Source organism: Syngnathus scovelli, chromosome 10, assembly GCF_024217435.2.
Source record: "Syngnathus scovelli strain Florida chromosome 10, RoL_Ssco_1.2, whole genome shotgun sequence".
In the NCBI taxonomy this organism is placed as follows: domain Eukaryota; kingdom Metazoa; phylum Chordata; class Actinopteri; order Syngnathiformes; family Syngnathidae; genus Syngnathus; species Syngnathus scovelli.
Genome location: NC_090856.1, coordinates 9305184 through 9319814, shown reverse-complemented (window position 1 = coordinate 9319814; position 14631 = coordinate 9305184). Strand labels below are relative to the sequence as shown.

The 14631-nt window shown below is 45.4% G+C and overlaps 1 protein-coding gene and 6 non-coding genes across 8 annotated transcripts; 2 read left to right on the top strand and 5 right to left on the bottom strand.

Moving 5' to 3' along the window:
* The first annotated feature begins 4040 nt into the window (after positions 1-4040).
* LOC125972633 (uncharacterized) lies at positions 4041-6999 on the top strand. Of its 2 annotated transcripts, none has more exons than XM_049726467.2 (11): positions 4041-4456; positions 4694-4839; positions 4927-5039; positions 5123-5279; positions 5346-5432; positions 5530-5613; positions 5704-5796; positions 5876-5971; positions 6125-6225; positions 6290-6464; positions 6583-6999. In XM_049726467.2, the coding sequence occupies exons 1-11, from the start codon at positions 4396-4398 to the stop codon at positions 6727-6729; spliced, it is 1260 nt and encodes a 419-aa protein (XP_049582424.1). In that variant the 5' UTR covers positions 4041-4395; the 3' UTR covers positions 6730-6999. The 2 variants fall into 2 exon arrangements, with proteins under 2 accessions (XP_049582424.1, XP_049582416.1); XM_049726459.2 differs by having other exon boundaries at positions 4044-4456; positions 5530-5616.
* A 1947-nt stretch (positions 7000-8946) lies between these two features.
* LOC125976485 (small nucleolar RNA U3) lies at positions 8947-9159 on the top strand. The gene has a single exon (XR_007484365.1). It is a non-coding gene; the product is annotated as a small nucleolar RNA U3 (small nucleolar RNA).
* Positions 9160-9739: 580 nt separating this feature from the next.
* On the bottom strand, positions 9740-9853 carry LOC125976490 (U5 spliceosomal RNA). Its single transcript, XR_007484370.1, has one exon. It is a non-coding gene; the product is annotated as a U5 spliceosomal RNA (small nuclear RNA).
* Positions 9854-11148: 1295 nt separating this feature from the next.
* LOC125976503 (U5 spliceosomal RNA) lies at positions 11149-11263 on the bottom strand. The gene has a single exon (XR_007484383.1). It is a non-coding gene; the product is annotated as a U5 spliceosomal RNA (small nuclear RNA).
* A 924-nt stretch (positions 11264-12187) lies between these two features.
* Positions 12188-12301, bottom strand: LOC125976493 (U5 spliceosomal RNA). Its single transcript, XR_007484373.1, has one exon. It is a non-coding gene; the product is annotated as a U5 spliceosomal RNA (small nuclear RNA).
* Positions 12302-13218: 917 nt separating this feature from the next.
* Positions 13219-13330, bottom strand: LOC125976492 (U5 spliceosomal RNA). Its single transcript, XR_007484372.1, has one exon. It is a non-coding gene; the product is annotated as a U5 spliceosomal RNA (small nuclear RNA).
* Positions 13331-14234: 904 nt separating this feature from the next.
* Positions 14235-14348, bottom strand: LOC125976501 (U5 spliceosomal RNA). The gene has a single exon (XR_007484381.1). It is a non-coding gene; the product is annotated as a U5 spliceosomal RNA (small nuclear RNA).
* Between the last annotated feature and the right edge of the window lie 283 nt (positions 14349-14631).

Below are 14631 nucleotides of genomic sequence, written 5' to 3'. Positions count from 1 at the left end.
CGTGGACGGGCGTCCCGGTGAGTCACCATTCTTCTGCGGCCCTGTTCGAGTCCTCGTCGGCTACGGCGCAGTCGAGACGCTCCACTCCGGGAAGCGCCAAGTCACTTTTGTTTAGCTTCTCCAGGAAAGACGACAGCAATCGTTTGTTCAAATGGTCCGTCAGGGTCCTCTCCTCTTCGACGCGCGCAGTCTCCGTATTTCTTGCCGACACAGCTTCTTCCGCACGGTGGTTCAAGCTCAAGCCGTTCAGCTGCTCTTGCTCGGCAGGCAGATCGGTCGAATTCACGACCTCCGTCCCCGAATCTGAATCCATTTGTGATATCAATGTGGTCTGCAAAGCAGCATTTTCCAGCTCTTTCAATCGCTTACTGTCGAGGACAGGGACGGGAGATTGGTTTCCTGTAGCAGGGTTGTTTTGAGGCTGTTCACCGCTTGGGTCCATGGTGCTGTGCTTAAGACCAGCAAATAGCAATGCGGATAAAAAAAAAAAAAAAAAAAAAAAAACACGGTTCTGCTAAACACTGGGCGCTGTCGCCGCCTTGTGGCCAACAAGTCAACTGCTGTGTACAACCAGCAGAGAACTCAATATTATGCAGTTAATAAGTTGCACCGTAAATATATTTCCAAAGGATGCAATTGACATGAAATTTTCACCAGATCTTGGAAACAACCCATTGTCCCAAGTAATCCAAGCATACAAAGAAAATAAAACAATTACAATCAGAAAATTAAGTTGTGTGTATTAATGTGAAATGACACTGGGGTTATTGAACATACATGCCAACTGGTATTTAATTAACACTTTGCTTTTGTTTGCAATGACAGCTTCAAATTAATGCCACCTTTCTCGATGATTGGATTCAAGTTAGGGTGACCAGACGTCCTCTGTTTCACGGACGTCCTACTTTTGAGACAAAGAAAAATGTCCGGGGGGAATTTTGAAATTGCATTTTGTTTGTCATCGCGCACTACAGCACCCCCCTCAGACACGACAGCGCTCTCACCAACAGCACCATTACCCCCGCTCCCCGCCAGACACTCCTGCGCTCAAACCACCAGAAAGGGCCGTCCAGGTACCGGGTGTTTGCAGACCTGCCTGACCTCACCTACGGTTTACATATCGACAATGTTTGGTCTTATCTGTTTGCAACAAACAAACTGTATTTTCCTCAGCAAAATGGATGATGATTGAGCTGACTTGAGTTCACTGCCACACATCAACCAAACGACGGCTCGTAAATCGGGGGTCAGGTCTGGTATATCAAAACGCACCAACCTATATTTCATGTAAGAGTTTTTTTTTTTTTTACACTAAAAGACCATGGACGCTATTGTTCCGAATTTCCATGCGTCTTTCATGGAATGTGTGGCCAAACACCTAGATAATACATATTTTAAATAGATAACATTATATATTTTTTTATTATTCAAAAAAGTGTTGGGTCAAAAATAACAACTCAAATTGGGTCAAAAAAATGGACACACGTCACGGTCGGGTGGAGCATGGAGCAGGACGACCAAGTGCAGCTTGGACCAGGGTTTATTGGCGGAACTCAAAATACAGACTCGGTAAACTGACATGACTTAGCAAAACAAAATGACTTCCCAACGAAAACATTCTTGACACCGACAGGAACCAAAAGGACATGAAGACGACACGACAGCAACCAAAACCAATGATCCGACAGGGACTGAGGGGGAGACAGGACTTTTATACACGACACGTAACGAGAGGCAGGTGGGAACAATCACACTGATCATGGGCACACAGGAGGGGAGGGGCGAGCACACAGACAGAAACCAAGACAACAGACACATAGTGGAGCAGTTGGGGACGCGACGTGACAGAACCCCCCCCACAAGGGACGGCTCCCGACGTCCCAAAAAAAAAAACTAGGGGAACCAAACCGCACTCGGGCGGCGACTTGGGGAACAGAACCGCACTCGGGCGGCGACTTGGGGAACCGAACCGCACCGCAGTCGGGCGGCGACTTGGGGAACCGAACCGCACCGCACTCGGGCGGCGACTTGGGGAACCGAACCGCACCGCACTCGGGCGGCGACTTGGGGAACCGAACCGCACCGCACTCGGGCGGCGACTTGGGGAACCGAACCGCACCGCACTCGGGCGGCGACTTGGGGAACCGAACCGCACTCGGGCGGCGACTTGGGGAACCGAACCGCACTCGGGCGGCGACTTGGGGAACCGAACCGCACTCGGGCGGCGACTTGGGGAACCGAACCGCACTCGGGCGGCAACTTGGGGAACCGAACCGCACTCGGGCGGCGACTTGGGGAACCGAACCGCACTCGGGCGGCGACTTGGGGGACAGAACCGCACTCGGGCGGCGACTTGGGGGACAGAACCGCACTCGGGCGGCGACTTGGGGGACAGAACCGCACTCGGGCGGCGACTTGGGGGACAGAACCGCACTCGGGCGGCGACTTGGGGGACAGAACCGCACTCGGGCGGCGACTTGGGGGACAGAACCGCACTCGGGCGGCGACTTGGGGGACAGAACCGCACTCGGGCGGCGACTTGGGGGACAGAACCGCACTCGGGCGGCGACTTGGGGGACAGAACCGCACTCGGGCGGCGACTTGGGGGACAGAACCGCACTCGGGCGGCGACTTGGGGGACAGAACCGCACTCGGGCGGCGACTTGGGGGACAGAACCGCACTCGGGCGGCGACTTGGGGGACAGAACCGCACTCGGGCGGCGACTTGGGGGACAGAACCGCACTCGGGCGGCGACTTGGGGGACAGAACCGCACTCGGGCGGCGACTTGGGGGACAGAACCGCACTCGGGCGGCGACTTGGGGGACAGAACCGCACTCGGGCGGCGACTGCGGGGACAGAACCGCACTCGGGCGGCGACTGCGGGGACAGAACCGCACTCGGGCGGCGACTGCGGGGACAGAACCGCACTCGGGCGGCGACTGCGGGGACAGAACCGCACTCGGGCGGCGACTGAGGGGACAGAACCGCACTCGGGCGGCAACTTCGGGGAACAGAACCGCGCTCGGGCGGCGACTTGGGGAACCGAATCGCACTCGGGCAGCGACTTGGAAGTCTGTGCCGCGATCGGCGGCAACTCAGGAAATCCGTACGGCAATTGGCGGCGACTCCGGAAGTCTGTACCGCGATCGGCGGCCACTCACAAAGTCCGTACCGTGATCGGCGGCATTCGGAAGGCGGGGCTGTGCGCGGCGGCAAGAGCCATCACGCGCCGCAGCAGTGGGAGTGGGGCCAGGGACGATCGCGGGTCCGGTGCAGCTGGCCCGAAATCTGGCGACGCCCGCAGGTCCTGCAACGCTGGGATGGAGCCCGGTGGTGGCCGCGAGTCCGATGGCGCCGGGGGGCACTCCGATAGCGGCCGCGGGTCCGGCATCGCGGCAGCGAAGTCCGACGACAGTCGCAGAGGCGATGGTGCCGGGAGGAACTCCGATGGCGGCCGCGGGTCCGGCGTCGCGGGAGCGAAGTCCGATGACGGTCGCGGAGCTGATGGCGCCGGGGGGGAGTTCCGATGGCGGCCGTGAGTCCGGCGTCGCTGGAGCAAGATCCGATGGCGGCTGCAAGCCCATGGCGCTGGAACATGCTCGGATGTGGATCGGGCGTCGCAGCGGGAGCTGGTGGTGAAGGGTGGTCCAAGCGCTGGCCGCTGTGATGGTCGGATCATTCTGTCACGGTCGGGTGGAGCATGGAGCAGGACGACCAAGTGCAGCTTGGACCAGGGTTTATTGGCGGAACTCAAAATACAGACTCGGTAAACTGACATGACTTAGCAAAACAAAATGACTTCCCAACGAAAACATTCTTGACACCGACAGGAACCAAAAGGACATGAAGACTACACGACAGCAACCAAAACCAATGATCCGACAGGGACTGAGGGGGAGACAGGACTTTTATACACGACAGGTAACGAGAGGCAGGTGGGAACAATCACACTGATCATGGGCACACAGGAGGGGAGGGGCGAACACACAGACAGAAACCAAGACACCAGACACATAGTGGAGCAGTTGGGGACGCGACGTGACACACACACACACGCGCGTACACACACGCACACGCACATTTCCACGCACACACAAAATGTTTCACTTGTTTTCTAAGAACACTGAAATACGATTTGTGACATTTTATGACGAATAATAATTTTATGATTATGATTTTATTGCATGCGGGTTTTTTCACTCTTTGATAGAAAGAGTATACGCCGCTGAACGGCTCTCTCGCCTTTTGTTGTGGACGTGTCGTTATCGTCGTCATTGCTTGTAGTGCGCAGCACAAAGGAGGTGCACGAGCGCAACTCAACTCCAAGCATCGCACCGAGCTGACTAGATCCAAAAGTCGACCTCCACGGAGCATTAGCCAGAGGAGCTTCAAGATGATGCATCAACCCAAAGAGTTCTTCTTTCTGATTTTGCTTTGTTTCCCTTTGAGTCGTGGTGAGATTGATTGATTGATTGATTGATTGATTGATTGATTGATTGATTGATTGATTGATTGATTGATTGATTGATTGATTGATTGATTGATTGATTGAAAACCAAAAGTAGAAATTGAATATTAAGCTATATACTGGAAAAATTATATATTGAAACAAACATCCAAATAATGCTTAACCAAATCAAAATTGGTCCTCTATACTAAGAGGTCATGGTTTTGGGTTATTACCTTTCCAGGGCAGTCTGAGTGTCCAAAGGGCTGGCTGGACTATGGGGACAAGTGTTACTACTTCTCCAGCGACACCAAGACATGGAGGGAGGCAAATGCCTTCTGTTTGTCACATGACAGCAAGCTGACAAGCATTTTGGATGGCGATGAAAAGGTTACATGATCACACCTCTGCCTCAGCTGTGCTCTCCCTCCCTCCATCCATCCATTGCCTAGTTATGTATTTTCTGATTTCATATAGGACTGGCTGAGGACAACATTCAGACAGGCCAAGGCTTGGCTAGGCCTGACGGATGAGCACACGGAGGGAGTGTGGAGTTGGACAGATGGAAGTCTCTTCACTGAATCTATGGCGTGAGTGGTATTCTGAAAGTCTCAAATTTAACCCAGAAATGTCGCTAGGCAGATTTGGTGGATCTCTGAGGCTTTTGTTACAGGAACTGGGGGGAAAATCAGCCAAACAACTATGGCGAAGGGAAGTGGGGTGCACACTGTGGCGCCATGGTGACGCGCGTTGAGGGTCGCTGGTTCAACTACGACTGCGACAGCACCAAAGCCAACTACATCTGCAAACGGGCCAACCCCGAGTCCATTGTGCGTAGCATTGTTTTAGGTAAGGAGCAGTGAGGCTAAGCCAATCACGTTATTGCTTGCTTTCAGGTGGCGCCCAAAGAAAATCAAGTGTTGGACTTAAGTGAACAACAGACAGCGGAGCTTGTCGACCATATAGCCATTGTGGGAAAGGTGGTAAGTGCAAACGGGGCAACCTGAGTCCATCGTGTGTAGCATTCTTTTAGGAAAGCAGGAGTGAGGTGAAGCCAATCACGTTACTGCTTGCTTTCAGGTGGCACCAAATGAAAATCTAGTGTTGGACTTCAGTGAACAACAGGCAGTGGAGCTCATCGACCAGATAGCCATTGTGGAAAAGGTGGTAAGTGCAAACGGGGCAACCTCGAGTCCATTGTGTTTAAGAAAGGAGGAGTGAGGTGGAGCTGATCACGTTGTGTGTTGCTTTCAGGTGGTGCCAAAAGAAAATCAAGAGTTGAATGTCATTGAACAACATGCAGTGGAGCTCGTCACCCAGATGGCCATTGCAGGAAAGGTGGTGCCTGTGAGTGTTCTCCTCCCATCCAGGCACTGACCAGGAGTGTGACCTTGTGATTATGCCAACTTTTTTTTTTTTTAATTAGAAGCCAGAGAAAGCCAGCAAGACTGAGACCAATCCCCAGCCAAGTTCACCTGGTGAAGTCAGATGCTCCCGTACGGTGATTATGAAACGTGTTGAGGTATGTCTGATTTTTTTCCCCCCGCAAATGCTGTCAAGCAGTATTTACTTGAACATTTCAACCCATACAAACTTGAGATAATTGTAATGTGCCTTAAGTCACCATTGCACTTTCAGTGGTTTGTAGTCATTCTATCGCATTTCTTTTTGTCAGATTTCCAAGAGTGGCCCAGGTCTAAGTGGGAAGCTGGTTGGAGGTCTCAGGATGGGCAACATCATCATTGTCAAAGGAAAATTCTGGCAGAACGCAAAACGGTACTAGGACACATGCCCCACAATTAAGGCCGTTGCCACGACAACATGTTCTTTTGCATTGCAGGTTTACCATCAACCTTGCCGGTGACGATGGCCTCTTCGCACTTCAAGTTAGCCTTCGCTTCAACTGGTTAGGAGATGAGAACGTGGTTGTGCGGAACAGCTTGCTGTCTGGCCAATATGGCAAGGAGGAGCGCCAGCTGGCCTCTTTCCCCTTTGTACCCGGCCAGTTCTTTGAGGTGACAAGAATCACAATATCACACCTTCCTGACAACAACATTAATTGCTCGAAGCTTTTTTGATTAATCTTTCAGTCACCATTTTGCTCCCCCCTTCCCCATTTTGTTGAATGTTCAGATCCGCATCCAATGTGACGCCAACTCCTTCCACGTGACCCTCAATGGCGGCGTCAACCTAGACTACAAGTACCGAATTGGCCTAGACAAGATCAAGCGTGTGAGTGTGCATTTTGACGCGACGCTGACAGATGTTACCCTGATATGACATCGCAACGTCTGAAACAGCATTTCCTGTCTGGATATCATTTTGCATTCGTAGCATTCTAACCATACATATGAATATGAAAGTTTGTTAAATTACTCTAACATGATTTATTTTTCTTAAATCATTTAACAATATATATCAAATGAAGCTCCAGAAGTTGATTGATGTTGATCGGTTTTTTTTGTTATTTTTCAATTATTTCTCCATTCTAATGTCAAACTTTTGGCTCCATTTTAGTCTAATAAAACATTACAAAAGCATGGTTCTTAATTTAGTTGGTTATTTTTGCACCAGGTTTAATTGTCAATTATTATCTATTATTATGCATTAGTACAATCTCAAAGAATAGTAATACAGTGATCCCTCTCTACTTCGCGTTTCGTTTATCGCGACTTCACTACATCGTAGATTTTTTTTCAAAATTTAAAGTCTATAAAACTTCTAAATTGAGGAAACATCTGTCTAACCTTTAGGGCAATGCTCCAAATGTTCATTTACATTCCTTTAGAAGTCCGTTTTCGCGTGTTAGCACGATCGCGAATTGGCATCTTTCCGCTAACTCGTTAGCCTGCCCAGTACTTGTTGGAGACCGTATTTCGCGGATTTCACTGATCGCGGGAGGTTTTTTTAATCAATCATCCACGATAAACGAGGGATTACTGTATATGTGTCAGGATTGAGTTGAGCCAGGGCGACCAAATGCAGCTTGAACCAGGATTTATTGAAGGGAAGGGGGAAGGTGAACAAAGGAATCGGCGGAAAGAGGCTCACGGACAGCGAGCGGAAAACGGGATTCCCCTCGGTCCAAGCACAGACTAGGAAGAGGCTCTGACCGTGAGCCTACACACGAGACCCGGCGAAGACACAACAGGTATGGCCACAAACGGGAAGTAACTGGAGACACCGACGGAGAGGAAACACGCGGACAGGGTTTAAATACATGAGGGAGCAGGTGACAGTCATTGCGGTAATGAAGGGGTGTGGCTGAGGGAAGTTGCCGGCTGAGCGTCCTCTGGCACGGGCGTGACAATATGGATTTTGTTAAAGCTATATGCCGTTACACCGCTAGATGGCAGCAGCATTGACTCCCCCTCCTGACCACAAAAAAACAGGAAGTGAGTATTGCGCAGGAAAAGAAGCAATGCATGGTGGGAATTACATGTGTACTTTTTATATAGATTGGTTTGGTCAATGACTAAAGGTACTATGTTAACAGTTCTACGATTAGATTGGTTTGGTCAATGACTAAAGGTACTATGTTAACAGTTATACGATTGCTGTCTCATCCACTGAGTATGTGTGCTCACACTTTTGTAGCAAATTAGCCCCCGACTGAAGATGGTGTTGCGGGAAAGACACGGGGCCGGCAACGTTATATTCACACTTGCTTAACAGGTGTGAGACCTTAATCAAGAAGATGAGGACCCCAGGTTAAAGCGCATCCATTGCACTCTGTGAGAAGACCCCGCGACTTCCCTAAATGCGGAAATATCGGCTGTGTAGTTTCTGGTCTTGGGGGATTACGTTCGTACTCTCCCCAGTTCAAAATGTGGATGGCAGTACCTTCAACAATCAGGAAGAAGTCTTAATGGCTACATTTCAGCATGCTAAACGGCCCCTACAATTGACTAGTAACCAATTCAGGGTGTCTCCAGGGTACTGCCCGATGACTGCTGTGATAGGCTCCAGCACGCCCGCGAACCCTGTGGGGAGAATCGGTACATAAAATGGATGGATGGGCAATACAAAGTATTCTTTCTGATGACTGCAAGCGGTATCCGTGCTCACGGCGGGTGGATTCTGAAACGTGTCTACAATGTAAAATTGATTGTTTGGCTACTATAGGCATTTTTAAAAGCCTCTATGTTAATTTTAAAACCTTTACTTAACATGGTCGTTTTTAAATAAAATCCTTCATGTTTAAAACAAAAGCCTAGTATACACAAGCAGTTTTAAAGCCTTGCAATTTAGACAATTTAAACAAGTATACTTTGTGTTAAAAAATGTGCTTGTTCTAAACATTGCCGCAAAGGATCGTGGGTACGTGATTGAGCGCTCAGCCAATCATGGCTGTGTTGCCAAATACCCTAATGACGTCGGCACTCTTTGTAATACAATCTAAACAGTCCTTTACTAGTCGTGGTGTAGTGAAGTTGCCCTCTGGGTAAAAATGGTACACTCGCAGATGACTTCCCGCCGCCCCCTCATTGTTGAATCAGAACTATACTGCCAGGGATCAATTCTATAGTGTCTAACTTGAGAAATGTGTTTATACAGTGAATAGTCTCGCTAACCACGATGATAAGAATTTGTTTCTTCCTAAGCGTGAACCTAGCGGAGAGCAATGATTTGATCATAGATACTCCGCTCTTGATGAATGTTCTATGCTTCCTTGTGTAGCATTGAGGGAAGGACCATGATCAGAGTAGTTCTTTGGAATTGATTGAATAAAAATTAAGCTACGTGTGGTGATGTGCCCCCAATATTTGTCACGCTATGATTGTAATAACTGTATTAATTCATTTAACTAACAATGGCAGTAACCTTTCATGTTTTTTGAAGTACTTTTACCTCGTAACTAGATATATTTACATGGCTTAAGTTTTTACAACTTCAACATCGACACATACTGTGCTAAAAAGACGAATTAACTATATTGTAAATGTGGGTTGTAATACTTCCAGTTAGCTTCTGTGCCACACGAGGGCATTTTTTTATTCTTAATAATTAATGCATTAATAGTTAAATGGCTCCGATTACTGTTCCTTACACATAGTATACATTTGTAGAAAATGTATTAATTAATTGCTCAAAGCATAATTGACTGTTTTATATTTGAACGGGTGGATGTTACCAAAAGCTGTCACTAAAGCTTAACCAATTTTGCTGGAATTTAACTTGCATAAACAAAAAACAAAAAAAGGCCTAAATTATAGTTTTTGGTCTGTAAACTATAGCAGAATAGCATGAAGGCAGGAGTTTTAGATATTTTTCATTGACAAGTTTAGGAAGCTCTGCTTTCGCAGAGCATCAAAAAATTGAGATATACTCTTGTTGTTCCTCCCCACGGAAATCTTTAGTAAAAGGCGAAAGATTTTTGCGATCTGAAGAGAAACAAGAGTGAACTGTTCTCAGTTTGTCTAAACGAGCCACCCTATTGCTAGTCTCACCAAATTAACAGGCGGTGTCAAAATAGCAACCATTTCTTTTTAATAATTAATAATTTAATAGCTAAATGGATCTGATTATCGTTCCTTATACATAGTATACATTTGTAGAACATTTATTAATTTATTGCTCAAAGTACAATTGACAGTTTTATATTTGAATGGAGAGGGCGGCTCGGTGGCGCACTGGGTAGCACGTCCGCCTCACAGTTAGCAGGGTGCGGGTTCGATTCCACCTCCGGCCCTCCCTGTGTGGAGTTTGCATGTTCTCCCCGGGCCCGCGTGGGTTTTCTCCGGGCACTCCGGTTTCCTCCCACATTCCAAAAACATGCTTGGTAGGCCGATTGAAGACTCCAAATTGTCCCTAGGTGTGAGTGTGAGTGCGATTGGTTGTCTGTCTCTGTGTACCCTGCGATTGGCTGGCAACCAGTTCAGGGTGTTCCCCGCCTACTGCCCGATGACGGCTGGGATAGGCTCCAGCACGCCCGCGACCCCCGTGGGGACTAAGCGGTTCAGAAAATGGATGGATGGATGGATATTTGAATGGGTGGATGTTCCAAAAGCTGTCACTAAAGCTTAACTGATTTTGCTGGGACTTAACTTGCATTTTAAAAAAAATATATAATTTTTGGTCTGCAAACTAGAGATGGGGACTCGAGTCACTGTTTTGATGACTTGTGACTTGACAAAAAATAAAAAAAACTTGAGACTCGACTTGGAAGTTAAAGACTTGGGACTTGACTTGAGACACGATGAATTTGGTGTTATTTAGTTTATGTTTTCAGTTTGAATATAAAATTAATAATACATTTAAAAAAAATAATAGCGCAGGCTGAGAATGGCGTTGTCATGATTGGATCACTACCCTGCCAATCAATCAGTGTGCCCTCTGTACGTACCTAACGTGTTTATTGGAGAATCACGCCCCTTTATATCAGACATGCACACATGTCAGCGGGAGCGGTACCGCGAGTCATCACCTTCGGCTATCGTAATTACCTTTATGACACATTGGACAATGATGGTTACTTAGTTATATCTTGTCTTTTCAAGTTACTAAGATCTGATTCTGCGGAAAAAATTGCATTACTAAGGTGATTTGCCTTGCCCTATTTAAGGCCTTGACATGTGTGACTTTACTTGCCCAAGAACAAATACTTCAGATTTTAAGATTAAGATTTGAGACTTGTACATGCGTGATTTGGGTTCTGATTCAATTGCGTAATCATTGTTGTCTTTAACAAGTTTAGGAAGCTCCGCTTTCGCAGAGCGTCAAAAAAATTGAGATATACTCTTGTTGTTCCTCCCCACGGAAATCTTTAGTAAAAGGCGAAAGATTTTTGCGATCTGAAGAGAAACAAAAGTGAACTGTTCTCAGTTTGTCTAAACGAGCCACCCTATTGCTAGTCTCACCAAATTAACAAGCGGTGTCAAAGTCGCAACCATTTCCTTTTAATAATTAATAATTTAATAGCTAAATGGCTCCGATTATCGTTCCTTATACATAGTATACATTTGTAGAACATTTATTAATTTATTGCTCAAAGTACAATTGACAGTTTTATATTTGAATGGGTGGATGTTCCAAAAGCTGTCACTAAAGCTTAACTGATTTTGCTGGAACTTAACTTGCATTTTAAAAAAAAAGGCCTAAATTATAGTTTTTGGTCTGCAAACTAGAGATGGGAACTCGAGTCGCTGTTTTGATGACTTGAGACTTGACAAAAAATTTTAAAAAACTTGAGACTCGACTTGGAAGTTAAAGACTCGGGACTTGACTTGAGACACGATGACTTTGGTGTTATTTACTTTATGTTTTCAGTTTGAATATAAAATTAATAATACATTAAAAAAAATAATAGCGCAGGCTGAGAATGGCGTTGTCATGATTGGATCACTACCCTGCCAATCAATCAGTCGTGCCCTCTGTACGTACCCAACGTGTTTATTGGAGAATCACGCCCCTTTATATTAGACATGCACACACGTCAGCGGGAGCGGTACCGCGAGTCATCACCTTCGGCTACCGTAATTACCTTTATGACACATTGGACAATGATGGTTACTTAAAGTTATATCTTGTCTTTTCATGTTACTAAGATCAGATTCTGTGGATAAAATTGCATTAATAAGGTGATTTGCCTTGACCTATTTAAGGCCTTGACATGTGTGACTTTACTTGCCCAAGAACAAATACTTCAGATTTTAAGATTAAGATTTGAGACTTGTACATGCGTGATTTGGGTTCTGATTCAATTGCGTAATCATTGTTGTCTTTGACAAGTTCAGGAAGCTCCGCTTTCGCAGAGCGTCAAAAAATTGAGATATACTCTTGTTGTTCCTCCCCACGGAAATCTTTAGTAAAAGGCGAAAGATTTTTGCGATCTGAAGAGAAACAAGAGTGAACTGTTCTCAGTTTGTCTAAACGAGCCACCCTATTGCTAGTCTCACCAAATTAACAAGCGGTGTCAAAGTAGCAACCATTTCCTTTTAATAATTAATAATTTAATAGCTAAATGGCTCCGATTATCGTTCCTTATACATAGTATACATTTGTAGAACATTTATTAATTTATTGCTCAAAGTACAATTGACAGTTTTATATTTGAATGGGTGGATGTTCCGAAAGCTGTCACTAAAGCTTAACTGATTTTGCTGGAACTTAACTTGCATTTAAAAAAAAAAAAAGGCCTAAATTATAGTTTTTGGTCTGCAAACTAGAGATGGGGACTCGAGTCGCTGTTTTGATGACTTGTGACTTGACTTGACAAAAAATAAAAAAAACTTGAGACTCGACTTGGAAGTTAAAGACTCGGGACTTGACTTGAGACACGATGACTTTGGTGTTATTTAGTTTATGTTTTCAGTTTGAATATAAAATTAAGAATACATTAAAAAAAATAATAGCGCAGGCTGAGAATGGCGTTGTCATGATTGGATCACTACCCTGCCGATCAATGAGTCGTGCCCTCTGTACGTACCCAACGTGTTTATTGGAGAATCACGCCCCTTTATATCAGACATGCACACACGTCAGCGGGAGCGGTACCGCAAGTCATCACCTTCGGCTATCGTAATTACCTTTATGACACATTGGACAATGATGGTTACTTAAAGTTATATCTTGTCTTTTCACGTTACTAAGATCAGATTCTGTGGATAAAATTGCATTAATAAGGTGATTTGCCTTGACCTATTTAACATGTGTGACTTCACTTGCCCAAGAACAAATACTTGAGATTGTAAGATTTGAGACTTGTACATGCGTGATTCGGATTCTGATTCAATTGCGTAATCATTGTTGTCTTTGACAAGTTCAGGAAGCTCCGCTTTTGCAGAGCGTCAAAAAATTGAGATATACTCTTGTTGTTCCTCCCCACGGAAATCTTTAGTAAAAGGCGAAAGATTTTTGCGATCTGAAGAGAAACGAGTGAACTGTTCTCAGTTTGTCTAAACGAGCCACCCCATTGCTAGTCTCACCAAATTAACAGGCGGTGTCAAAGTAGCAACCATTTCCTTTTAATAATTAATAATTTAATAGCTAAATGGCTCCGATTATCGTTCCTTATACATAGTATACATTTGTAGAACATTTATTAATTTATTGCTCAAAGTATAATTGACAGTTTTATATTTGAATGGGTGGATGTTCCAAAAGCTGTCACTAAAGCTTAACTGATTTTGCTGGAACTTAACTTGCATTTAAAAAAAAAAAGGCCTAAATTATAGTTTTTGGTCTGCAAACTAGAGATGGGGACTCGAGTCGCTGTTTTGATGACTTGTGACTTGACAAAAAATAAAAAAAACTTGAGACTCGACTTGGAAGTTAAAGACTCGGGACTTGACTTCAGACACGATGAATTTGGTGTTATTTAGTTTATGTTTTCAGTTTGAATATAAAATTAAGAATACATTAAAAAAAATAATAGCGCAGGCTGAGAATGGCGTTGTCATGATTGGATCACTACCCTGCCGATCAATGAGTCGTGCCCTCTGTACGTACCCAACGTGTTTATTGGAGAATCACGCCCCTTTATATCAGACATGCACACACGTCAGCGGGAGCGGTACCGCAAGTCACCACCTTCGGCTATCGTAATTACCTTTATGACACATTGGACAATGATGGTTACTTAAAGTTATATCTTGTCTTTTCACGTTACTAAGATCAGATTCTGTGGATAAAATTGCATTAATAAGGTGATTTGCCTTGACCTATTTAACATGTGTGACTTCACTTTCCCAAGAACAATTACTTGAGATTGTAAGATTTGAGACTTGTACATGCGTGATTCGGATTCAATTGCGTAATCATTGTTGTCTTTGACAAGTTCAGGAAGCTCCGCTTTCGCAGAGCGTCAAAAAATTCAGATATACTCTTGTTGTTCCTCCCCACGGAAATCTTTAGTAAAAGGCGAAAGATTTTTGCGATCTGAAGAGAAACAAGAGTGAACTGTTCTCGGTTTGTCTAAACGAGCCACCCTATTGCTAGTCTCACCAAATTAACAGGCGGTGTCACACTAGCAACCATTACCTTTTGATAAAAATAATAGATCTTCATATATTTGATATATTTAGGAGGCCTTAACACTCAACTAAGATGCATAGTTCAAACAAGTATTTGGTGTTCAGTAATGTAGTCTCGTAAACACTGACAGCGCAAAGGATGGTGGGTTTACGATGACGTCACTTGTTTGGTTTTCAATAGCGTCGCTTATTGATTGGGTGTGAGTAT

What these genes read in the sequence shown, in the direction of transcription:
- LOC125972633 (XM_049726459.2), top strand. Translation starts at nt 4,396, where the DNA reads ATGATGCATCAACCCAAAGAGTTCTTCTTTCTGATTTTGCTTTGTTTC. An exon ending in TTTTGGATGGCGATGAAAAG is followed by an intron (nt 4,840 to 4,926) that starts GTTACATGATCA and finishes GATTTCATATAG; the next exon opens with GACTGGCTGAGGACAACATT. An exon ending in TGATTATGAAACGTGTTGAG is followed by an intron (nt 5,972 to 6,124) that starts GTATGTCTGATT and finishes TCTTTTTGTCAG; the next exon opens with ATTTCCAAGAGTGGCCCAGG.